Source organism: Rissa tridactyla, chromosome 5 (assembly GCF_028500815.1).
Source record: "Rissa tridactyla isolate bRisTri1 chromosome 5, bRisTri1.patW.cur.20221130, whole genome shotgun sequence".
In the NCBI taxonomy this organism is placed as follows: Eukaryota; Metazoa; Chordata; class Aves; order Charadriiformes; family Laridae; genus Rissa; species Rissa tridactyla.
Window position 1 is genome coordinate 50,400,124 of NC_071470.1, and position 26,156 is coordinate 50,426,279.

General features: G+C 42.5%; 1 protein-coding gene across 9 annotated transcripts in view; it reads right to left on the reverse strand.

The window, feature by feature from the left end:
- Positions 1 to 26,156, reverse strand: part of SNCA (synuclein alpha) — a 201,809-nt gene that overhangs the window by 124,027 nt on the left and 51,626 nt on the right. For 7 of the 9 annotated variants that reach the window (XR_008466728.1, XR_008466730.1, XR_008466727.1 and 4 more), the window contains exons 1-2: positions 7,208 to 7,428; positions 5,339 to 5,484 (exon numbers count right to left, since the gene is read on the reverse strand). Coding sequence is in view for 2 of the 9 variants with exons in the window: in XM_054203721.1 (XP_054059696.1) it covers positions 5,339 to 5,459 (121 nt within the window). In the remaining 7 variants the exon portion in view is untranslated. Of the gene's footprint in view, positions 1 to 5,338; positions 5,485 to 7,207; positions 7,429 to 26,156 lie in introns of those variants that run through there. The other 2 variants (XM_054203721.1, XM_054203722.1) reach the window with 2 other exon arrangements.

Consider the following 26,156-nt stretch of genomic DNA (forward strand, 5'->3'; position numbering starts at 1 on the left):
AGTTTATGGCTCCTAGTTTATCACCTTACCCTAGTCTGCCAGAGATAAGATGACTTTTTTTTTTATTATCAACACAGAAATTACCTTATTTGTAAGGCAATTTTTTGTATGTCATTCAGTATTTGAGACATTATAATTTATACTTCTGACTTCAGACTTCTCACATCTATATAATTTTACCTTAACACTATGTGTTAAATCATATACAAACTAATATAAGCAGAAATATATTAGAAGGAAATGTATGAGCAGAAATATATTAGAAGAAAGCAACTTTGTCCACAATTCTTTACAATAACACACTGAAATACAAGTTCATTCATCAACATGTCATACTTGCTACTAGTGCCAATTTATGGAACTTAAGCTATTTGTGGCACTATAAGACTGATTACAGCATTGAAAAGGTTGCGCTACCCACGAACAAGAGCAGAAAAACAATCCATGATAAATAACAGGAAAAAATGTTGCATCAAGTAAAATGACATGTTCCTTTAACTAGCTAAAAAAGAGGTTAAACAGCTGAGACTTCTTCCCCCACCCCCCGGTTTATTGTGATTTTCTCTTTTAAAAAGCTTGTTTTCTCTCATTGAAAATGTTTACCATTGAAAGAATCATTCATTTTACTAAATCCAAGGTTCTAAGAACTTGTTTTAGGACCTTGGCTCTCAATTTTGTGGCACCATGAGACCTAAAAAGCAAAGCACTTGGGACACATACTGGAATCCAAGCAGAGAATGGTTCTACTGACTTCTAGAAAGAAACTAAACACCATTTCAGGCTTACAGTGTGTCTAGCAGAACACTTAATATTAAGCATATGCTTTTAAATGCATTGTTAGACCTGGCCAATATCTCATTCATCTTGTTGCAGTTATTGTCTGCAAGCCATGCTATTAAACACATGGAAACCTGTGAATAGCAAGTACTCGGTTCCCTGGGGCTGGTAAGAGATGGATGGTACGACAGAACTCCCTGAGGACCTCTGCAATGCACACATCTCCGGAGAGACATATGCAAGTTGATTCTTACTTCATTTACCATGATGTAACACTGCTATAACAACAACTAACACAGAAATGCTAGCCTCTTTCTGTTAGCGGAAGACAGGCTTTTCTTTAATGAAAGCTCAGCTTGCAGACCCAAACAGAACAGAGATATGTATAGCCAAATCCATTAATTGGCAAACAACCAGCTAAGTGGTGGTCCAGACCTTACAGCATATGTTAGAGCTCACTACTATTTGCCCCACTACTGCACACTTGCATGGAAGTCGCTGCTTCTGCAGTCACAGCTACAACAGGATCTAGAAGTACGTTCGGATCTGCCAGAACAGGCCTATAAATAACAACAGTTGAATTCAGTAGGACGACTTCTGACTGGCAACAAAGGAAAGCTGGTCATCCACATTGTTTCTGAGAGAAACTAGCTGTCTTTCATTCTGGCATTCCCAAAATATCAATAATCTTGCTCATCGTACCCTGCATAACAAAGGGAACAGAGGAATCAGAATAGGGATAACAGAAAGACCAAGGAACCTGACACTGACCTATACCACTTAGGTGATGCAGGAGCAATAGCAGTGCACTGTAATGCTACTTTTCCATGCTGGAATACACATTTGTGCAAGGGGAGGGAGAAGCCAAAACCAGAATTTTTGCCTTTTTGTAATTATAAAAAAAATACAATAGACTCTCTTCATTTCATTATTTATTATCATCACCATCATTATGCCAAAAAGAAAGCATATAACAGCAGTTTGGCAATGCACTCATTTCCAGGCTTTTTGAGAGACAGACTATTCCAAGCAAGCCCTCCCTGAGATTCAGGTTGCTTAGTCAGAGCTGGTTAAAGACAGCAAGACATAAACCCAAATGAGAGGAAGGACAAATCATTGTCTAAGGAGAACAATTAGCCCCAAGTGCTGAAGCTCATTATTCCACCAGACAGACCTTGAGTCCCTCAACTACTCCACTGGCTTTTCTACTACCAAAGGAAAATAAGAAACCTTATGAAAAGAGAGTGCAGCAGAGGAATTTGGATGGTCTTGCCAAATAGGTCATGACTGCACTGTTCTACTCGAAGGCCACTTGCCAGCTAAGCGCAGGGAGTAGTAAACAACTCATTTGCTAGTCATCCAACTCCTGATAAACTATTCCTTTCTTCTGCCTGGGTATAACACACCAAAAATGATCAGACTGGAAACGTCCATTCCTGAGCACTGAACATGCACTCAAGAGTCAATTGAGCAAATACTTCAGCTCTCTGGTAGCACACACAGGGCTCAGCGGAGCTCTTGAGCAAGCAAGAGCACCCTTCTTACTCTCAGTTCCTGGTTTCAAAGCAACTGGAGGTAAGCATTAGCTCTCGTTTCCTCACTGCTTCACACCAACAGTTCTTGAAGGGTATATGGAGACACAGTTTTAAATTTACAGAACACACGATGCAGCACAGGACCACTGAGCCCCAGTCCTCCTTTTTAATCGACGATCAGGCCATTGTTTGACAGCAAGAAAGGTCCTGAGGCTGTGCTTGTATGAGTCAAGACAGAGACGCTGATTCCAGCTGGCCAATGCTGAATTACATCAGCAAAGGAGTTTAGGGAAAAAAAAACACCTGAAAGCGCAAAAACACACTACAGACTGTATTAAACAGTATCTTGGGTATTAAAAAGCAGGACAAAGACACTGGACTGAGGGAAGAAAGAACAGACTTCAGCATGGAGAAGGGAAAAAATCCCCAGTTACTCCTCCACTCCGTCAGAGCTCTAAGTTTCCCCTTGTGCCAAAGGGAACTCTTCTTGCGGAAAAAACAAACAAACAAAAAACCCAAATCCCACATTTCATCCCAAGCAGCAGCTTTTGTTAATAGAACTCTTACCAGGTAGAATTATGTTACAATCTTTCACATAATAGCTAACAGTGGCTAACAGAAAGGTCCAGATGTTTTCCATATTTACATAAATTACATGGATTTCAGTGGGAGACTACATCACTTAGGGGATCTGGACCAAAGACTTTGCATCTTACTAATTCTCCAGCAGCAATGGAAGGCTGAACGTTATGGAGCTGACTCTTGAAACTGAAAACGATTAACAGGTTGCTCTCAGCCCAATTTTGCTAGGGTTTGGGTTTGTTTGGCTTTTCTGCAAGATGTCAGGCAGCTTTCACAGCATAATCCAGCTGTGAAATTTTTATCTGAAAACCCAACTATAAAGACAGGGAGTGAGAAACCTTCAGGAGCTCTAATGCAGTGTGCTGCCCCTCTCTTCTGATCATAAAGGGGTTTCACCACCTTTGGCATTGCAACCATTACCAGCCTACAGGGCTGAGAGATTATCACACCAGCCTTTGCTAACGCTGCTCAGGAGCGGAGCCGCCCCTGCTGCCTGCTTGGAAGTAGACGGATAAATACCCAGCTCCTCGTTTCCCCCTTACCCTACTTGATCCTGTTGAAACTGCAGCTGGGGAAACCGTGGCTCCCCACAAGCAGCTACGGCCAGGCACACACATGAGCTGCCAGAGCTCCTGGAGACAGCTTCCAGGCAAAGGCTTTTTTAGCTGCATGGCTGAAACTGCGCATATAGCTCTTCCCTCCTGAAAAGCAGGCATCTGCTGTGGGGAGGATCCTTCACCATTACTACAGTCATATGCACAGGCCCCCATACGGGCTCAGGGCTCTGCTGCCCTCAATATTTTATTCTTGAAGTAAATAGCAAGCCTGCCCTCCAAAGTTCAACCTCAGCAAAAGCGTCTCTGAAGACAAGAGGAAATCTGTTGCCTTTGGGAGCAGAACTAGGTTCAAATATTATTACGGTCCAGAGAACAGGTCAGACACAAAGATTAATTCAGTACACAATGCAGGTTTCTAATACAAAGAAATCAATGACCCTAAAAGCATGGTCAGGAACTACAAGAAAACAAAATTAAAAAAAAAAAAAAAAAAAGAAAGCCCTACCCCTGAAAAACAATGCCAATATCAAGCACAATGTACAGTGAAAGAACATCTATTTTGATATATTGAAAATGAGCAGACACTCATTTTAAAACAGATTCATCTTGAAATTAGTTTTCAAAATGACTGCCATCTCTGCTGGCAAGAGCACCAAGCTTTGCTATGGCTCAGCAGAAGAAAAGCGTATTCCAAATGAGTAGCCCAAACTACCCGGAGCAGAAATAATTTGTTACAGACTGGCACTAGCCCGCAAGGGCAGAGGGAATCCTGAAAAGACACTGGAATTGCAGAGGCCTCAGTGCTCCCATTTAAAAGAAATGCCTCTGGTTTTCAACTCCGTTTAACTTCTCTTTGATATCTGTGCACATCTCCCCCAGGTACACGCAGCGTCCATTACAGAATTAACCCGCTACAAAATCAGCACAAAAGAAAGGACCTACAGAAAAGAGTATCTTTGCCCCTCCATTCTTTTAGAGACAAACTTTATTTGATGAATAGGAGAAATAGATCCATAATTATTTTTTTTAATGACCACTTCTTCATATGGTCTTGGCAGATTCTTTTCTCGTGAATATTTCATGGCAACACTTGCAAGATAGTCCTCTAAAGCCTGACACTTGCTAAGGGAAGATGATGATTGTGCAATCAAAGTACTGATCTGGGATTTGAGAAGAACTTCATCCCTGGCTCTGTGCAAGATTCTTGTGTGGCCTAGATAAGTCACTTAACAACTGCTTTGCTACCCTGGGGTCTACCTGCCCTACCTCATTAGCAGTAGTGGCTCTTCCTTGAGAATTCATGGAAAATGCTATGATATGCAATAGTAAGTACAGAACATTAAGTTAATTTCAAAAGATGAGGAGATGACATTTTGCCATACAAAATGTTACTGTCTACATGCCAAGCAGTCAGCATGGCTGATGCTCAGTTCCTGAATTAATCTCACATGTTTCTTCTCTTAAAATCCCACTTAAAACCCACATGTGCTAAGAAATGCTGTGAAGCTGTCTTCCACTTCAGCTATTACGTATTTTTTTAAAAACCTATTTTTACAGTACCAACTACCCCTTCAGCCTTAACCTAGCAAACTTCTTGAATAGAGTGCCAGCTAGTGACCTGTACTGTGAGGCATCTCCTATGACACAACCTCATTCAGTATGGCTTTACAGACATGGCTCCACACAGCAGTAACGCGTGGCCAGCACAACACAATGACCTAAGAACAAGCATTTGGCCTCAGAGAACTGGAGCTCAGGAGGGCACAGCTCTCCTCCTGTTTGTTTTGCAATGATCTCCTATGAGCGATTACATATTTTTCTGATGAGGATCCAGCTGTGAACGTCAGGCTACACCGACCAGCAGCGTGATCTCTGCTGCCTACCTACCCACATAGAGGACGCCCTCTTTCGTCTTTCCTGCCGCCTCTGCCACACCCTGCTTGGTTTTTTCTGCTGCTGCTACGACTCCCTCCTTTGCCTTGGAAAGTCCTTTCATGAACACATCCATGGCTGAAGAGTTTCTTCACAGAGCTCTAGAGAAAAAAGAAAAAAAAAAACAACAGTACACTTTCAGCTTTCTATCCCAGAAAGGAAAGAAAATTTTATTCAAACTGAATTGGATCACAATTACTTAAAAATTACATTATTTATACCCCCATATTATGTACCTTTCATCCTCATCTGTATCAGCAATACACAAACACCTCTCTGTACATGAGGTTGCACTCAGTATTTCAGGTAGAAAGAACACTCAAATCACTAAAAAGGAGTACGATTATGTCAAACACCTTTACATTTTCTCACGTGCTCTGATACATAGCAAGTTAAACAGCACTGACAGAGCAGTTCCCTCAATCCAAGCAAAGCTTGGGGATCCTGTTTTCACAGAATCCTACGGAGACGTTGTCGATAACACAGTTCTGCTTGGAAAATGGATTCACTGATATGACAAGTCCCTTCCTTGCCTACCAAGGCATGATTTCCTCCAAAGGACAGTTCTGTTTATGTTCTGATTGCATGATTTAGCCCCATGATTTGATGATACTAGACCTCTCATCCAGAGGAAGAAGACAACTTAAAGAAACACTAGCAACTTAAAAAAAAAACCCTAAACACACCTTCTAAATGACAAATGTTCACATGTTATAAGAAACCGCCATTACAATCCAGAAGGACTGGAGCAAACAGAAAATGCTGCTTTTCCAGTAGTCCAGCATTTTGTACAGTCCTTGTCACTCTTCTGGAAATTGAGCTTTCCCGACTGGGTTCTCTGCAAGTATCAGGACTGAGAAAAGATTTTACTAAAAAGCAAAAGCAGGAATGCAGGATTTTAAAAGCACTGCACTAAAGCTAGCAAGTGAGTTCTGTGGCAGCTATACAACCCAGCGCTACACTGGAACAGATAAAATAGTAATTAAAACCAAGGAGTCAGAGTCCCTTCAACGAATCTGTTACCGATAGTCCTTTCTCCTCCTCCACCTACACAGAAAGAAGTGCTGCCTGCTATTTTCTTTTCTCTGCCGGAGGCTGAGTAGGAGGAATGGCTGTCTAGGAAGGCATTTGGGCTGCTGCAGCTTTCTACTAACTCGTGATGAGTATGTGAGGAAAGGCAGTATTTGCGCTCCAGCCAAACTGACTACCGCACCTGTCACCCCGGGGCTGGGGGGCCTCGTACACACAGAGACATGGGGGAGGCAGGCCCCAGCCCGCGGGACCCTCCAGCTCCTCCACCAAGGGGGTCCCCAGGCCTGTCCCCAGGCGGGGGACAGCACCACAAGCAGCTGCGGGGGCACCTGGGGACCCCGGGCGGGCGGTGTGGATATATATATCAAATAATACCCAGGCACCTGCAGAGGGAGAGAGAGGGCAGGGCGCCGTGACCATACACATACGTCCATGTAGAGAGAGGCACCTACCGAGGAGCGCAGGGCGACGGCACCATATGGGGCACCCAGGGGCTCTGGCTTACACGCCGTCGGCACAAGGCGACCACAGCGCCCGGCTTCTCCTCCCTCCCCCGTGCCCAGAAGAGGACGTTCGACAGGATATATATATATATAAAAAAAATATTTTATATATATATATAGATATAATTCTATGGATGTGTCTATACACATACAGGCACCCCTACAGACACAGAAAGCCCAGCCCTGGGCAGCACCGGCGCGGAGCCGCTCACCCCCGCCGCGCCGCGCCGCTCCGCTCCCTCCCCGAGCCCGGGGCGCCCCGGGGCACCGCCGCCGCCCCGCCACTTACCGCCGTGCTCCTCCGCCACCGGCGACCGACCCGTTCCGAGGAGGCGTGGGGCGGTGGGGAGGGGGTGCCGGGGAGGCGGAGGGCGAGGCGCGGAGGGGCCCGAGGGGAGCTGCCCCTTCCTCAGCACATCCCGAGGCGGGGGAGAGCAGGCCGGGTCTGCTGGAGCCACCCCCGACGGCAGCCCCGCAGGCGGCGAGTGTGAGGGAGAGGCGAGGGACGGAGAGAGGATGCGCCGCAGGAGGGAAGGAGGGAGGGAAGGAGAGAGGGAGGGAGGGAAGGAGGAGCGGAGGGAGGCAGGGAGGCTCCCGCCACCCTCCCGCGCCTTTTCCCGGCCCACCCTCTGGCGGGGGCTGCGCCCACCCACTCGCGTCTTCTGTGGGAGCGAGGCGGGAGGCGCGGTAAACTGGGAGCGCTTGTCGCGTCGGCGCGGATCGAGCGAGGGTCAACGGGAGCTTTGGTGTCTCTGTGACTCCGCACACCCACCACCCGCTCAAGAGGCTGGAGCACCACATCTCAGAGAAGTGTAAGGAAGCTGTTGGTGGCGGCTGCAGTACACCTGCGTTTCCCTTCACCTTTCACTTCACCAAAGCCTTAGAAAATCTCCCCGAGCATCTAGCTGCTTCTACTTCCAAACCTTCGGCCCTAAGTGACTGAGCTCAATGTGACTGTTCTCACAAGATTCATGATCCCAGCTCGTTTTTAAGTATGGGAGGTGATGCGCTTGCAGCTGTAATTTGAGTCTTAACCCTAGTGCACACACACACACAACAATTTTCATCCCAAATTAGGAACAATGTGAGAAGCCCCCCTCACTCCTGTCAGATTTACCTGACCCCTACACCTCTACTAGCATCCTCCACCATACACTCCGTGGCCACTGCGACTTGAGTCTTAATCTGATGCATAGAAATCACATTTTCCCCGGAAAGGGAAAGCTATCAAACTTCTCTATTTCGGTAGCAGAATTTAGGCATGAAAAGCCAAGACCAGTAGGAGACAAGGCATTAGAACAGATGGGCCTTCAGCTTCTGTACATCAGTTCATGTGTTGTATAAAATCCTGCAAGACCTACAGAAACAGTTTGGTTTTTATTGCACTCCAAAAGGAGAAACAGAACCTGGTATAGATACAAGGTTGTGAGCTGCAAGGAGCATCTTTCATCCATCATCCCGTGCAGACAGCTGATGCATCCCTGGTTTTGTTTTCATGCTGAACACGTAGTGCAGAGTCTTCTTGTCAGGTTTCTTTATAAGCCTTAGTATTTCTATACTGTTTGGTAAACTTTCTTTTGGTTCATTCCATTACCAGTTTTAATCAACCAAGCATTCAGCAATGTATTTTATTTCTTTGTGTAAGATGATGCTGACTGAGAATATAAATCATTCCCTCAAAATTCTGCCCTCAAGGAAAGCCTTTTTTTTTTTTCCCCAAAAAAAAAAGGAGCCCGAGAATTAAATTGCATAAGGTGCCTCATCTGATTCATCCCATGCAGTGTGTTCATACTTAGTAGTGCAAGAACTAGTTATTGTAGTATTACGCTATTTCTACTTCCTCCCAATTTGGAGGAGAGGAAAATAGGTATAGTTTCAGTCAGTAAATCAAAGTGAATCAAAATCATATTCTTTCCACACGTTAACTGGCCCAGCAGTTTATATAGCTTACTATATAAATTGGCTTATTGAAAGCCACTCCCTGAGTCACTCTCTACTACCCAGGCCAGTAAACTTAGACCCTAAATTAGAATTAAAGTGAATGTTGCACTCCTTATGTAGTTATTATCTTCCAGATTTAAAGAAGCCTTTTGTTTCTCTAGCACTGAAGTGACTGTGAGCATGAAATGTTGCTTTTTATTATGCTGATATAAATCTGGATAGACCTATTTTATCTAATTATGTTAGCAATAACAGAGAATCTAGTATGATAAATATCCTCGTATATTTATGGCTCTATTTCTGAAAACTTTCCAAAGAAGAGCTCAGATGTTTGCAACTCCTAGCTTTTGCAAGGCTTCTTTTTTTGCCATGTGTTTTTCAAAGGGAGGCATTATGTTTTGCTGTTAAACAAAATAACAGCTTGTCGGTTAATAAAATCATGCAGCTCGAAATAGAGAGGTAAAGGCAAGAGGGATCAGTTACCACAGCAGAGATAAAGCTTAAAATTTCAGCTGCAGTATTCAAAATAAGCAGCTGTTAAATTCTAAATCAGAGGGTAAGAGGCACAGAAGGAAAAAAAATAGAGTATGAACACTGACACAAGAAATTTTTCATTCCGAAAATGGATGGGACTTAAGTGGAAAACAGAATTAAATATGGTAGGGAATTAGCATTGCATCTCCAAGGTAATTCCTATTTAAACCACATTGTCTACAATATCTGGGTGCGGTTTTTTTTAGGTTGTCTCCTCAGTACTATTAGTATCACACTAAGTTCTCCCCTGAAGCCTTTCCTGTCTGAAGAAAGGAGAGTAGCAAGCAGATTGCCCACTGATTGCATTTAAAACAAATCTTTATTTAATGACACTGTTTACTTTGCATGAGCATCTAGAGCAAAAATCAATTAAATAGTAATAAAAACTCCTTCAATCCACCTTGCGTTGCAGGCTAACTTATTGGTTTAGTTGCTAGTGATCAAGTAAATCTACTTTATCACTATGAAAAGAACAATTATTGACAATTGAACAGTGTTGCAGAGTAAAACTGAGCAGAATTTACTGTCTTCAGGTTAAAAAATTCAACTCTTCGTGTGGAAGCACTGGAAAGGGGCTCCCCTTGAACACTACATACCAAATTGAAAGCTTTCCCCTGTTTATTCAGAGTGACTCACACAGGCTGCCTGTGCTACCACGTAATGGATCGATGATGTTACTCAGAAGAAAGGTACCTTTGAAAACCTGAAAAGTTGTGGTATGAAAGAAACCTGTCTTAGAGCAGGCTATTCACAGGTAACACTGATTATTCTGCTGCAGGGTCTGCCTACTGAGTACAGATACTCTGAAATGGTCTTAGTTTGATAAATCTGTTAACTGTGTGAAGCAGTGCAATTTTTATGCTAATATATTTCAGCCTTTGGATTTCTTACGGAACATATTCCCATGTGCAGTGCTTTAGATGTAACTGTGACTTCAGACCATTCCATAGACTCTGGCATCACAGCAGTTGCATTTCTGTTCCCACTCAGGTCCCTCGGTGGGCCATTGCTGTCATCACTGACCATGCTGTAACTACCTGTGTGCATGAGCTATTTCTGAGAACTCAAAAACATGCTCAGTTTCAAAAAAAGTTGAGTATGACCTCTCATTTGCTTGCAGGTAAGCCTGAGGTTTAGCAAATCATTATCTTAATACTTAGCATGCTCATAAGTGGTGTAATGTAACACTCCAGAGCTTGCATGTGCCTCACTTGTGTGGTGTTTCCAGTGATGTTTACTCAACTGAAAATTAAGCCTACGTATTAAAGCCTTCATACAGTCAAGCTGAAAGTTATTATTTCAGAGTTAGTTTTCCAGTGGAAACATTCTGTTTATTAACTTAAAATTCATATCCATTATTATGCAGCAGTTGCCATTTCCAATCCATTCCTATTGCAAAGATTTCTGCTCCTGAACTGTTTTCATAGATATAACTGGTTGACAACTATGGGCTGGGTCACTGGATATCCGCTGTCATGCCATGCAACCATTGACAGGAGACACAAATAAAGCTGACGCAGGTTTGTCTGAAATTCAGATCAACATTCTCGATGTCTTTGTGCATAAAGAATGCTTCAGCTCAGATGAAAACCAGAGCACGGACAGAATGCTTCACAGAGATAGGCCTCCATGACCAGACCTAGCTCCAGCCTTTATTCTTATTGTTTCTTCTCTGCTTCTGATCTACTTGCTCCTCTCTGGCATCAGGTTCTTTCTCAGAAACCGCATTTTTCTGCGGTTCCAGCCCTTGTGTTTGACATAGTCAGATCAGACGACTGGTCTAGTCCTTCCTGCTGTCAGCTCAGGTGCACACAGCACGGCATGTGTCATCTCATGACTGCAAACTACAGGCCAAGCCATGTTCAGCTTCAGGCCAGAACATGTCCAGTGCAGGTGGATGCATCAGAGATCTAACCGAGAAAAAGGTGCATGGGTGGAGACCATGGAAGAAGGAGGGCTTCTTCCCTAAGTCTTAACATTTGAACAAATTAGGCTGGAACTGAAAGAGCATTTGAATAAAAACAAATGTATATCTCAACTGAGGCTGCTAAACCTCGAATTCCTTCTTCCAAATATGAACAATATAAACATTCTGAAAAGACAAGTGCACCAGAATATTTTAGCGTTAAGTAAAAAGTAAGATTTCTCCCCAGAAGCTACTCAGGCATAGATCAGCCATTTTGGGTGATGTAGATATATGTGTATATGGGAGAGAGAATATTTACAAGGTATATACATTTAAAATGTTTTAATTTATACAGATATATATGCCAAAATACCATATTTGAAGTATGTACACACATACGTACCTGTGTGCATGTATACATATATTTAAAGAAGGTTGATGTATGTCTCTGATCTGGTAAATATCAGCCCAACTACACTAATCCTGACATGACTCTAACCAACAGAAAGCAGGGCCTCTCAGCTTTATACCACCTCTGTACGCGGCAAAACCTTCACCTCCTTTACTTGCAGTCAAGGATGAAGATACTGAGACATCACATCTTGCATAGGCAATGATAACATTTCATAAATTAATTAATTTATCTGGGCTACAAATTCAGTGCTGAAGGGCAAAGCAACTCTCTGTTGCACCTGGGGCCTTAAGAAAAGCTGTACTCTGAAAAGCAAGAGCTTAAGTGCCAAGGAGGCCATCTGGCAGCGTGTTTCTACTTAGAGACACCCAGTACATCAGATGAGGCTGACCTAAGGGTGCCTGGCAAAATCAGTGTTGATTGTTCTTTAAGATGCTTCCTGCTACACAGCACCGATGGATTGATTGTAACTGAAATAAAGAATCATCTTCCTCACATGCGACGCAACATGTTAGCAGTATCTCATAGAACTGAAAATGCTAATGCTAGAAAAGTGGGAATTGTCATGCAGGGTCAGGTCTGACGCCTGGCTTGTCCCAAATCCTGCTTGACCAGGAGGCCAGCACCAGATGTCTCCAAGGTCAATGATAAGACTGCATGCTATGAAGTAGCCTGCTGCAAATACAGGTATCTAAGCCAGTGCAGGCACAGCAAATTAATTACCTGGATGGCAGCATTTCTCAAGAGATACACCAGGAAGGCAGCAGCTTTAATTAGATACTAAAGTCAGTCACTAGCAAACTGTTTAAACAAGTACATGTAACTGGTTCTTTTTTAAAGATTCCAACGTACAAACCGGAGTCCACACAAAGGAAAAAAAGGTTAACTCTGCTTTATTGTGAATCCTTGCTACAGAGAAAAAAAGCAGTGAATTCAGCTTTATTGCGAAGCCTCGCTATGTCCCAAACGTTACTTCAGAGAGTCTTACCACCCCATAGATTGTAACAGTACCGCTGAGCAGCAGGGTAATGAGGAGCCCCATCGGTATGGCAGAAGGAGGCAGGCACAGCACTTGCTAAGCAGTTCCCAAATGGTCCAGAAGTTACTTCAGAGAATCTTACCGCTCCATAGGTCGTAGTAGCATCGCTGAGCAGCAGGGTAACGAGGAGCTACATGGGTACGGCAGAGGGAAGGCAGGCGCAGCGCGTTCAGGGTGTCCCCTGTATCTTCAAAGGGCGCTCATGCCTCTCTCCCTCTCCGACCAGAGACAGCCCCGTTGTATCCTGCACCGGATTGAGTGGAAAAGTGCAGGTTAGAGTCGCTGCACGCACGGCCAGCACATGCAGCGAGCCTCACCAGACTCATGACCCGGCTTTGCTGACAGCGGCTGTCTGATACGCGACCACATTGTTGCACTCCCTTCTTGTTATTTTCTCCTTTGAAGGTCAGGTTCTCATGGATACGTACATAGTTTTTGCAGCATTTTTGCAGCATTTGCAGTACTGAGGTCCTTTTTCTCGACACGTATACTGGGTTTGGTTCAACTAGTAATTTTCCGTCGTGTCTCACTCGGACCATCCTCTATTATCCCTTACACAGTACAAAACCCAGACAGGAGCATACTTCATTCTATCAAACTGTCTTTCTACAATTTCTAAGGGAAAGTAGACATCACACAAAAGAAAAGTGGCCATTTTCAATCAGATTGCACTTTTGTCATCAGAGGTATAAATAATACAGATGGTAAACACATGAGCAATCCAAACACATGACTGCATCTTCACACAGAAATTTCTGGTTTTCATGTTGCTTGCGAACAAGCTTGTAGCTTTATTGCTAGAAGTCTGTTATCTGATACATTTAATAAGCAAAAGTTCTATGTATCTGATGTTCACCAACATTTGCTACATAAAAAGGAGATTTCTTTTTTGAACACTCAGTGTGTGTAAAAAATATATATATGAACAATGACATAGGATCAAGTTTATAATGACTACATAGTTTGCTTTATTTTGTTTTGCTGAACTAACCCATAAGAAAAACCTACAGTCTTCTCCAGAAAAGGCAACACATCATTCTGTTCTCATTTCTCTGATCCCAACACGCAAGCTTCCCAGCCAAGTAGGTCCCTCAGATACCGTTTTCTGGTTCCGCTCCAATCACCAAAAACTCACAACACGGTCGTCAGTTGCCAGTACTTTTTTTGTAACACCAACTACAGGTCCAATTCAATACTCATTCACACTGACATTAATGCAGAGATTGACTCAGGGGGAACCAAGAATAACAAAGGAAATATCTGTATAAAAACATTATCATCTGTTCCAGTTTCATTGGCTGCATTATTTATTACATGGAATCACTTATTGGAATCCTATTGGTGCAATCTCCAACCCATGGGCTGGTACCTTCTTGTCTATGTTTTTATTGCCCCAAAACTGTCTTGATTTAAAATTCTTAAATTTAAGGCAACACCTGGGGTGTTAAGGTATATGTATAGCAGCACTAAGCAGGGCTCACAGTGACTGCAGGAAGCCATTTCAGAGTTCTTCACGAGGGGATGTAGACTCAGGCTTGGGCATTGTAGACAGTCAATAGAAAAAAAAGATTATTTTTCCTCATATTCGTGCGCAAAATAAATGTACCTGTAAATTTCATTTAATTTAAATTGCCATTCCAGGTACAGCCTCAAGCTCAGTTCTTGGAAAAAAACCTACATTAAAAACATTTAATTTCTGTTAGGCTCTCCAATTTGTTTCAATTCACAAGCAGTTTGAAGCATTCACATTTGCAGTGACGCCCAGGAGGCAGTAGAAAAAGACTTGAAAGATCTCTTAAGTAAGGGACAAGTTAGTTACGTAAGGGTCAAAGGGAGGACAAAGCAGCAAATGCGGTGGCAGTAGTCACAATGAAAGGCCACAGTCAAACTCAAGCCAAATTTGTGTAGGCATCTCAATGAGGGGTTTGTCCAAAAACAAATTGCAAGCTGTCAGTGAGCTAAGTCGAGGTTTCTGGAGAATGACTTTTCACGCATGAAGGTTGGTGGGAAGAGGCCATGAAACGTTTTCAGACAATGGTTAATGGTCAGATGGCACAGGCGCCTGGCAGAAGGGAGGCAAGAACTGGCCTGTTGGCAGCAGACAGGAGGTGGTGGGTCAGGTAAGGACAGGCCATAGGGAGCTTTGAGGTGTGCTGTCCAGGGAAAAGAAGGGACAGCGAGGACATGCAAAAAAAGAGGTGACATGGTGGAAGCAACGAGAGAGGAAAATTATTTCTCCAGCAGTTTATTGAGGGGATACTGGATAAAGAATGTATTTATCAAAGTTGCAGTAGAAGCTGTATTTGCCAAAGCCTACAAGCTGTCAGAAGTTCAGATCATTTTAAATGCTGTGAGCCAGCAAGGTCAGAGTTAGAGCAATCATGTCCTAACTCTACTAGAATAAAAGTTTGTAAGTCCCAGCTATAGGATTGTTTGCTTCCCAGGCTGTTTGTACCATCTAAGGTGACTCACTGTCAGACTCGGAGATATTCAGATTTTAATGTTTGGGTAAGTGAAGTCAGTCACCTGAAGCAGCTAAAACAAGTGGCCACATTTGCAGCATTGTTGCTGTAACAACCCAAAATTGGCTGCCCCCCAAAACAGGGCTACTGATTTAGTTTATCTAAATAGGCTTTTTCATTTAGACAATTAAGGCTTTGCACTGTCCTGAAGGCATTCAATACCCAATGTTGCGGCTCAGAGAACTCAGCAGTCGCTCCCCTGCTATGTGCTCAGTGTAAGAAATCCGAACGATCTCACCTGAAACATCCACATCTCCTTTTTTAAAGCAAGTAGTCAGTTCCCTCTATCTCCAGGAAAAACATCCTAAAAGACTGGTCTGCTTTCATATTGGTCATCTGCATTTTTCCCTAGGTCAAAATATAGACATCCTGTTGTGTTTTGAAACACAGAGGCAGAACTTGTGCGGAATCAGCGTGTCTCAGGAGTTTAGCATTTCTCATGGTCCTTATTCACAATCTTTTCAATGTAAAATTTGTTTTCCCTATCAACATATTTTTGCAGTCACTTTTTATTAGCACTCATAACTGCTGATGAATGCCCCATTGTGCTTGATGCTTTACAGCCATGATCAAACAATATTCTTTGCTCAAAAGGGCTTATTATCTTGGTTTCATGACAAGATACAAACAGGGAAATAAAGCACAGATGAAGGATGGGAGGAGCAGAGTGAAACAGGTGAACCATTCACAGTAACCAATAATCACAGATCACTGCCTGCCTAGGTACCAACTTCCCTGTGAAATGAGGGTTTAGCATCCCTGTAGCCTTTTTAGCAGTGAACCTAGAATATGGAACGGGTTGTTTCTCTTCAGCTTCCACTGTAATCTTCTCTGCCGTTTAGAGCCAAGGTCCCCACAAGTTCAACCTGTGGCTAACACACCACAAGATGCTGCTTTTGTTGTTGCATTTTCAAGCTTCTCTGAAAGATACTGGTCTGATTTGCTCTACAATTAAAAGACTCCTGGTTATGCTGTTACGCGTTGAACCTGATGCATCCTTTTGTGCACCACATGCAAACCCATTCAGTATCTTCCTTTCCATGCTGGCAGGCACAGCATGTTCTGGTTAGGAGCAGCAGAAGCTAATTGCTATTGACCCTAATCAACCCCCTCTAATAAGTAACACTGCTTTTATGTTTTGGCTACAGTCTACGTTAAGCTTTTGCATGTGCACTGCTTATAAAGGGCTAATGTGTTTTCAATGTTTCAATCAATTATTAATAATTATTATTTACTGCTGGTGTCTAACCAAGCAGTAAACTTTTTGTATCTGTGGCATATACTCATCACTACTATCTTCTGCCAGCATCCTCATAGTCATGTTACCAGGTACTTATGAAAGTCTCTCCAAATATTAAACTCTTTTAGTACTACTTGAAAAGGGCATAAATCAGAACTGTAAAGAATTTCCTCTTGCTATTCATGAGTGAAATGCAGCTTTTGTTATTCCATGACTAGCTTGAATGCTCTGCTGAAGGAAGGAATTCCCCATCATCAGCAAGCTCATGTTTCAATTTGAAGTGTGTCTGATGACATGTTTTTAAACTGAACATTCAGCTTCCTAAATGAACGTTAATATTCTTTGCTTAAAATCAGTGTTCTGTACAAGTTAAAGAAATGGTGAGTATTATATTCCCATTTAGTGATTTTAAAAGATCGTGTTTCAGTCACTGCTACTTATGTCTTTTGTGAATAATACAGCATTGACTCTGTAGGGGTCATCTGTGTAGTGAGGTACTACCAGCATCAATGAGAAAATGAGACTTTGACAATTCATTAAGCCATCTCAGTCTGAAAACATTTCCAGTGTCTTTAACATTTTCCACAAGTCAGCCCTATTGCTCCCATCCAGCACCTTCTCAACACATTACAATTTTGCAATTTTGACACATCTGGTGTCCGAAAACCATCCTCACCTGCTTTTGACTTTAGTGTTCTCCATTTGACTTTACCTGTCTGATTGAGGCTACCATCTAGTCCAGCTCTGTGGAAGACTGATTCCTCGCAGGGACCACAGAACTAACTTTACACACGGCCTGGTATGAGACGTTGAGTCAGCCAAAGCTTTGAGGTGGATCTGCCTTGTCACTTTCCCTAAAGAAGACCAAAACATTCAAAAAGCCAGGTATGAGCTGTGCAAAATCTAGGCAAATAAACCTGACTTACTAGTGAAGCCCAACTAGATTAGCCCAACCAATTAGCCTGACAGAAAATAAAATAATTTCTCCCTGATTGCCACGTTTTGACACCGACTCTTGCTTCCAGACTTGCTTTCAGATTAACTCGTTGTCTTTCTGAGTTGCAGTGAGCAAGCCCAGCGCCTTCCTCTCTGGTTCTTGGGAAGTTCTTCAGCCCCACCTGAGGCCTGTTGACTGCTCTGTGCTCTTCAGTGCAATTCCACAGGCTGTGTGAGCTGCAGGCTTCTGGCTGCAGGTGGTGCCATATGGCCCTGCCATAGGACCTTCTCTCCCTAAACAGTCACTAGCTCCACAAGAAAGGCTGCAACCTCCTCCTGCTTTCTAGAAGGTCTTCCTGACACAGTCATGGGGTTGTGCCTACACTTACAAGCAGTGAGGTGTTGTAAGGAAAGATCTGTAGAAACAATTGGTGCTAGGATGCAATGTCCACAAGATACGTAGCTGGAACAAAGATATTCTAGAGTAGCTCTAATGTGTTGCCATGGACAGACTACCCATGAGTGGAACGAGCACAGCTTTCAGTTTATTTTCATCCAAATAGAAAAGGTTGCATACTGTGAGACTGGTCTGTGATGCAAACCAGTAAGTCAGGCGGAGTGGGAGGTCTGCTTCATAAGTGCTCTCCTGATCTGATCTAAAACAGTAATGTAGATGTACTGAGGTGAATCTCCTGCTAGTACAATCGTGAATAAAAGGAAAAGTGTATTGCATTATGGCCTACGTCAATTTTGAACATCGTTGTCCAGCAACAAAACATGATCCATCAATGCATTTTGTACAACTCACTTTTGTTTTCTTCTGAGTTGTACAAAAGCACACAACTACAGAATGAGCAAAGGCTCATTTTGCAGCAGTTAGAGAATGTCTCTTTGTGGTCTATTTTGTTGCTAAAAATGTGGGATTTGGATTGTAGAAGATAATGTTATTACATTGCATGATAAATTCTGTACACCTTTAATGAGGAGTTTCCAATACTGTAAAAAACCCACAACTATTGTATTGTAATTCTGCCACAATACTACCTCTTCTTCTATGTCTAAGTCAATTTTACCACTCTTAACAGAGCAAATAGGGGTTAGTGTTAAAGTTGATTGGTGTTGCTAGCTTCAAATATTGCGTAAAACACATCCCAATTAATCTAAAACCAGTAAACCGAGCTTCTCAATGATGACATAGGAATTGTGGTGCTCCTAGTGTTATATCAGTTGTCATATTCAGCAAAATGGGAGGAGGTTGAGGATTTTTCTTTCGTTAATATGTTTTCTTATTTCAAGATGCTCAGAAGCATTTAAAAAGTTCTGCTCAATAAGCAGCAAGGTGTACAGGTGCGTACCTGAACTATACAATCTTTAAGCATATTTACTAGCCCAAATGTAATCCCAAGACAAATTTATGGAAATTGTATTGAAGACAAAAATCTGAATCTACTCTCTTGCAGGCGTAGACCTGAAGAAAGCGCCAAGAACAGAGGAGGAAGAGGAAAAGAAGTTGGGGTAGAGATAAGCTGGAAGCAAAGCTTATAACTGATTATATATATTGCTCTATTTACCTGATTTGTCTCGTCTGGTGTGGTGACTGAGGCAAGTGTAATCAGCTCTGGAGGTGAAACTAGAAACTCCAGCCCATGAGCAAATCTGAGATTTAACAAGACTGAGGAAAGTGGGGAGAGGAGAAAGCAAGAAACTTGATTGTCTGTCCAATCTACCCACCCGCCTTCAGAAGAACAGCTGATCAAGGCAAGAACTGCAAGAACAGTCACCTTATTTTATAGCAAGCATTACGAATTTAGCCAGGGGTTTTCCAGCAGCACCTAGCTGTCATTAAGCACTTGCCAAGTAAATTTCATTTGAATTTTAAGGTAAGGAGAGTAATTTGTTGTGCTGACAAAATAAAATTAAGTAGTAATCGTTTCAAAACAAATGTAATACAAAATGTTGTGGGGTTTGTTTTGGTTTGGGTTTTTTTCCCCACTTCAAACCTTGCTGACACGTTTCAAATAGATTATAAATCCATTATTTTATGACCTGATATAGTGTGTTTACACATTTGCTTCAGGAAGGGTTAAGTGCTTTCTTTGACTGAGGCCTTAACAACTTTGAAATGTAACTTTTAAAAGTATAGTATCATTGCAAGACATTTTAATATGATGACTTAGGGGTTTTGATTTGTCAGAAAAGGATTACTAACTCAAAGTTTGCACACCATACTGAAGGATGAAAACTCACAAGCATAATACGAGTTAATTATATCCTAAAAGCGCATTCATTAGAGGGTTTAAAGTAAACTTAGTATTACAACAGTTTAAAAGTCCTAGAGACAGTCATCTATAGAAAATGTATAGAATATGGTCAATAATATCAGGACTCTTGTCAACAAACTGAGCATTAATCATACATGAAGTCTGGGTTGCTCCTGTGCGTATTTTAAGTTTAAGAACGTGTTGATGTGCACTGTTGAATCGAGGAGTATGAACTACCAATGTTTTCATACGGAGAAATTATTTCATACAGGCAGATTACCAGACAAGACTTCTTGGAATGTAACAATTTTTAAGACTTACCATATTGAAGGATGTCGTGGACTACGTGCTACTATATATTTGGCGGCACTTTCACATGTATAATCGTTGAGAATCTTATAGCTTTAACTGAATTTTGAAGATTATTTTTTTTTTAATCTAAAAAATCTGCAGTCCTCCACTGAAAACTACCATTTGTGGACCTGTTAATGTAGAACATGGCAGAACTTTTTTCTTAGGAAGAAATTGAAGACTAGTTGTTAATTCTGCTTTGATTACTGGTTACTTCTCAAGGAAATTATTTTTGAAACGCAACTGATTGCCCTTATCCAAAGCTTGCTGGAGAAAATGGAGAACGTCCCATTGACCTCATCCATTTTGTAATCTTGTTTTTGGTTTTTAATTGCTTAAACAAGAAATTTTCTCTTTTTAAGGGGTGTAAATTAAAAAAAAAAAAACAAACCAACTTGACAGGATAGCTACTTGATATCTGACATTTTGAATTCCTATGGGAGAAAAGGCATATACAAGTTTTGTGTAATGTTTGATTTCCAGTTTCATTCTTCAGTGAATATTCAGAATGGAAATGTATGTGGAAGAGGGAGGCACTTCAGATGAAAATGTTACTTGTGAGTTATACATACTGGTTGTTAAGGCAACAGAAGAAGGAACCAGCAGAAATTTTCATCTAAGCCTAATTCTCATTGAAGTCAATTTGTTTTGGCTAACTAGAGAGTTCAGTATCTAAAACCTGGAAAGAACATAGCAAAAGGTCAAATACAGAGATGTGTTAATCTTTTGGAGAAAACGGTTGATGAGTCTGCTCCAGTTATTGAACCACTTCTTCAACCACAACATAATGACATACTCTTCATGTCCCCCTGTGCGAGTCTTGTACATTTAAGAGAGACAAGGTTGTAACTCACAAAGTATAATAGAGGATAGGAGAGGTAGTGACACAGCAGAGTATCTCAGAGCTTAGAGCCCGATAAACAAATGTAGACTTGAGCTTCGAATGTTAACAGCAGTTCAGGTGTTTGGAAGAAAGCCTGGAAGGTTGCAAACCAGACTGAAAGATAATTCAACCATAAGTAAGTGTACTGGTTTGTCTGGGATAGAGTTAAATGTCTTCATAGTGGCTCGTATGGTGCTGTGTTTTGGATTTGTGACAAAACCAGTGTTGAAAACACAGGGATGTTTTAGTTATTACTGAGCAGTTCTTGCACAGTGTCAAGACATCTTCTGCTCCACACACCGCCCCACCAGCAAGTAGGCTGTGGGTGTGCAAGAAGCTGGGGGGGACACAGCCAGAACAGCTGACCCCAACTGACCAAAGGGCTATCCCAGACCATGCAATGTCCTGCTCAGCAATAAAAGCTGGGGGAAAGAAGGAGGAAGGGGGGACGTTTGCAGTTATGACATTTGTCTTTCATTACATGTGATGGAGCCCTGCTTTCCTGGAGATGGCTGAACACCTGCCTGCCATCAGGAACTAGTGAATTAATTCCTAATTTTGCTTTGCTTGTGTGTGCAGCTTTTGCTTTACCTATTAAACTGTCTTTACCTCAACCCATGAGATTTTGCACTTCTACCCTTCTGATTCTCTCTCCCATCCCACTTAGGGGGACTGAGCAAATGGCTGCATGTTGATGAGCTGCCCACCAGGGTTAAACCATAACACTAAGGCAAAGCTTGGCAAGACTAACATGCAGGAGGCAAGCAAGCTGATGTCTTGATCTACGCTATAAATGAGACTTACTAACAGATTTATACAGGCTGCAGCAACATAGACAAGCTACCTTTTTCCCTAACTAAGCCTTCAAACGTAGAATACCCTTGGCTAGAGAGACGCCCTTTGTTTCCATGCACGCTTGCTTAGATCTGGAAGCTCTATGTCACACGGAGCCCCTTAGCAGGGCTGAGTTTTGCTTTACAGCCTCCCAGACTGATCTCACTCTCTCCAGCAGACTGAGGTCTTTCTACACGTGCCTATGCAGACATGTTGTTAGGAAAAACACATTTGATCTTCACCAGATTCTCAGCTAGAAAGAATAAGTCTGTCTTTGTGGACCAATATAGGTAGGATTTTATTGCAAGAAATATCCTTCTCTCTCCTTATAATTACAAAGGAATACTGCAACAGGATCCCGCTGTTATATTGCTTAACTTTATTCTTCTGTTTCTGCTGTGAATACTAAATGCATTGCTCTCTCAGGAAGCCCAGTTCTCTCAAGCAGCTCTGGCTCTCGCAGTTTTCTCCCTCTGTCGTATATAGGCTCTCTGTCCGAAATCTGTAATCACAATAGCAGATGAAAAAAACCCTGCATTACAGTTTAGACAGACTGTGCCACTAGCACTTGGGTCAATGATCCCTGCTAAAATATGTAATTTTCTTTGTGCATGCTCAGGCTGTCACCATCTTCAGTGTGGGATTTCAGTTCAATATCTGAGCTTTGTAATATCTCCAGATTTACAAGGGTGCACATGACACAGCTGCTTCTCTACAACAAAGCTCTCTCTGAACAGGATGTGATACTTAAATGAACCAACATTTTGGATCTCAGGGTAGCATATAGAGGCTGTATGAATGTTTGCATGGCTAATGAGAATAGCATCATGGCCCTAAGGGCACCAATAACCTTAACTGCCCTGAGTAACCTCATTTGGGGTCCCCACTCCATACCCTCTGTGCAAGGACCTAGGAGTCCTATTTAAGGCAAGTCCCAAAGCCTTGCCTGAGCTCACCATGAAGGAACAGCAGGTATGGGGGCTGCCTCACACAGCAGGGATCAGATGGAGTGCTGGGTGGCTCCATCATGGACAGGGACCTTGCCAACAGGCAGGATAGGGTTGGTGACAGCAATGGGCCTCTGCCAGCCCAGGGACAACCGGAGCAGTGCAAGGGGACAAGGGTGGCCTGGGTCACTCCATTAGGGGGCTGGGGTTAGGGCTCAGTGGGGTCAGGTGAGGCTGCTCAGGGCAGATAAGGCCATTTTGTGCCATCAGGACTCTGAGAAATAGAGGGGCTTATCTGCATATTGCTTATTTTCTCTGCAAAATATTTCTCCAATTAACTACTTCTACTGTCTAAAAGTTGCATACAGGATGTATTCTCATCTTCATGATGAGTAAGGTCCCACCAGAGATGACGGCTCCCCATGGAGCCTAATGATTGCAATACAGAGGAAAGGGCACAAGAGCAGTTAAACAACTTAAGTAACCATAAGAAACATGTTAGTAAAGTTTGATTTTATCATCTGCCGTTTATAAGTGTTTAAAACCATATCCTATCTCACAACTAGCCTTGATGCTACCAAAGTCAGCTGAAATTCAGAGGAAGGTATAGACTTTAAAGTTAGGACATAATAATGTAATGATACAATGTATAGACTTGATTATTTTATGGGGGGAAAAAAGTGAAAATTTCTGTGAAACCGTATTGAAATAGCATTCTCTCTGTAGGAAACTAGAAACAAAAGGCGAATTACATATTGAGAGGGACTAAGGTTTTCTTTACACTGAATTTATAATTTGAGTCAGAGTAATCTGAAGGCATATTATCGCACTATTGTTACTGCTGCTCTAAGCCAAAACTCCTCTTTATTGTGCATACAGGAAACTGACCACAGCCCAGGTCAAGCAGACTAGGGTTAGAGGAGAGGGAGCTGCCATGATCTGGATGTGTTACAAGCAATTTTGAACAGAGCAACTCTACCTGATGAAATTAAACTAGTAATTAAAATAATGGTAACATGAGCCTGCCACAGATCACTGTAATTTATTTTATATAAAAATATATTTAATGAATACTTCCCTCACATCCGTGTCTACAATACCCATATGCTTCATTCCATCCTGCAAGAACAACCATGCTTTAATTTTTAATGGTTTTCCATGTGTTATGAAGTGTAAGAGTTCAAAAATCCCTTGGAAACATACTACTAAAATGGAGTGGCTTGTACTTCTGAGGCTCCCCCTACTTCATCGCTTTGAGTAAAGCGGTGGTTCATTCCTCTTTTACCAACATAAAGTTCACCATACCACATGGGGAAAAAAAAATATCAAAATATAACCTGGTAAGATTAGGGGTCCTTAGCTACCTCCCAGCCTCTCCACCAGTTTGCTGGTGGCCCTAAGAAGGAGACCCAGCACTCAGGCTGGGGGAGCCGTGATGCACTGCCACCCAACACCTGACCCGGGCAGCCGTGAGACTGACCGCTGGGACACGCTAAAGGGACTATACACAGATTCTGTGTATTAACTACATTTATTACCTGCCTGCCACTGTGAGTTACTCAACATCATGATGCACCTTCAGTGAGGTGTTCCAATATTCTTTTATATGCCCTACAATGAATGCCTACCTCAGTGGCTTTAGGAAGGCTGTAGCCTGCTGCTTTAGATATGCATATTTTATTGCACAGCAACAGCTACCATCCCAAAGTACAGCTATCATTTTCACCCCTCTGTCTCACAAATTTATCAGTTAGGACTGATTGAAACTCAGCAAATGTAGCTAGCAGTGGCAAACCAACAGTGAAGCAGAACATGTAGAAATTGAAATGGGCTCATACGGAAAATTTTATTACTGCAAAGGGTGAGCATAGCTTGCACACAATTGCAAGCAAGTATCTTAGGCCGCGGCCTGCCACACGGCAGTAAAATGCACTGCTCAGTTCAAGCAGTTTGAAAAGCCAGGAAAAAGCCATCGGCATTTCATTTTACTGTGCCTCGTAAATTTGTCAAGCCTGTATTTCCCAGCAGACCACACAACCCATTTTATAGGACCACGGAGCTTCCCAGGAAGCCGGGCACAGCCTGGCCTGCCCTGTTCTGTAACATTTTCTTTGGCTTTTCACCAGCAATGCACATCTTTTACAAGAAATTAGTTCACTGAGCAACCCCTCCAGTAGTTGGAAACACCCCTGGTGAATGGCCCCGGTCACTGGCAAGGCTTGTGCTGGGTTGCAACACACAGGAATGTTTTTCCCCTGCCACCTCCAGTCTGTCCTCACAGTACAGGCTCTGCTCTGCACTGTTACCAATTTGTTGCATTCACATTAAAGACTATTTTAAGTACAGTTATAATGATACTTATAGAGTTCAAATGAAATACAGTTAAACATGACATGTACACAAACTTTCTAGAATCCACCTCTTCCTCTGGTATTGTGCTCAGCCTTGCACTGCCCCTCTGGGTATGAAGGCTGATGGCAGGAGTTCCAGCAGTCGGCATCTCCTCTCTGGGAGGAATGGGAGGTTGATTCTTCCTTCTCGCACCAGGAGCTGCGGTAGGGGTCGTTTTTATGTTTGGTAATGTACACTCTGCTCTTTCTTCCTTGGTCTGTGATACTATGTTATAGCCACATCTGTGTGTTTAATGTATGCTATATACTAAGTCTTTGTTCTCTTCCCTTACCACTAGAGCTGGTTTTACCCAGCTGCCAAGGTTGCTTTCCTTTGATAACCAATACTTGACGAGTGCTGAGCTGTTCAGAGTCATGGGTCCTCTGATACGATGCTTTAAAGCACCTGCTCCAATTCCGTGCCTGTGGTCCTTTATGCTGCATTTTATTTGAGGATCATAGATAATTCACTCTGCACATAATAACTGCTTGTTATTGTTCTGTGTGAAGTACAGATGTTACACCATACAATCGTACAAAGCTAAGCAAACACTAAAACAAGGTCAGTAATAGTTACCTGGTCATCAGCTAATTACTGTTAGAACAAAACAAGCTAAAACAAAGTTTCAAGGAAACCAAAACAAGTTCAGAAATTCCATAAATGCTTTTTGGTGCAGAGAAAGGAAGAGAAGCTCACCCCCCCTTCCTCTGAATAGAAAAAAAGAGCCTGGGGAGGTAGAAATAATCAGTCCCCAAAGGGCTCAGAGCTCTGGCGTTCCCAGGAGTGGAAAGACACTTGCGCATGCAGTAGGATCAGCTGGGGAAAGAAATTCTGCAAATGTTGTAAGAGCAGGACAGGATTTCTTTCCCTATTAAAATTAGATTGGAAGAGCTTAAAATCACGTATCAAAGTTAAATGGCCTTTCTCTTCAGTCATATTCACTGCAATACAATATATGAAGTCCAGGTCTGCCCCCCCCAGGCCAAGAAGCTGCTGGTTAAGTTAGTGACTGCTGTGCTGTTTCTTGGTCTCTGAAAGGTC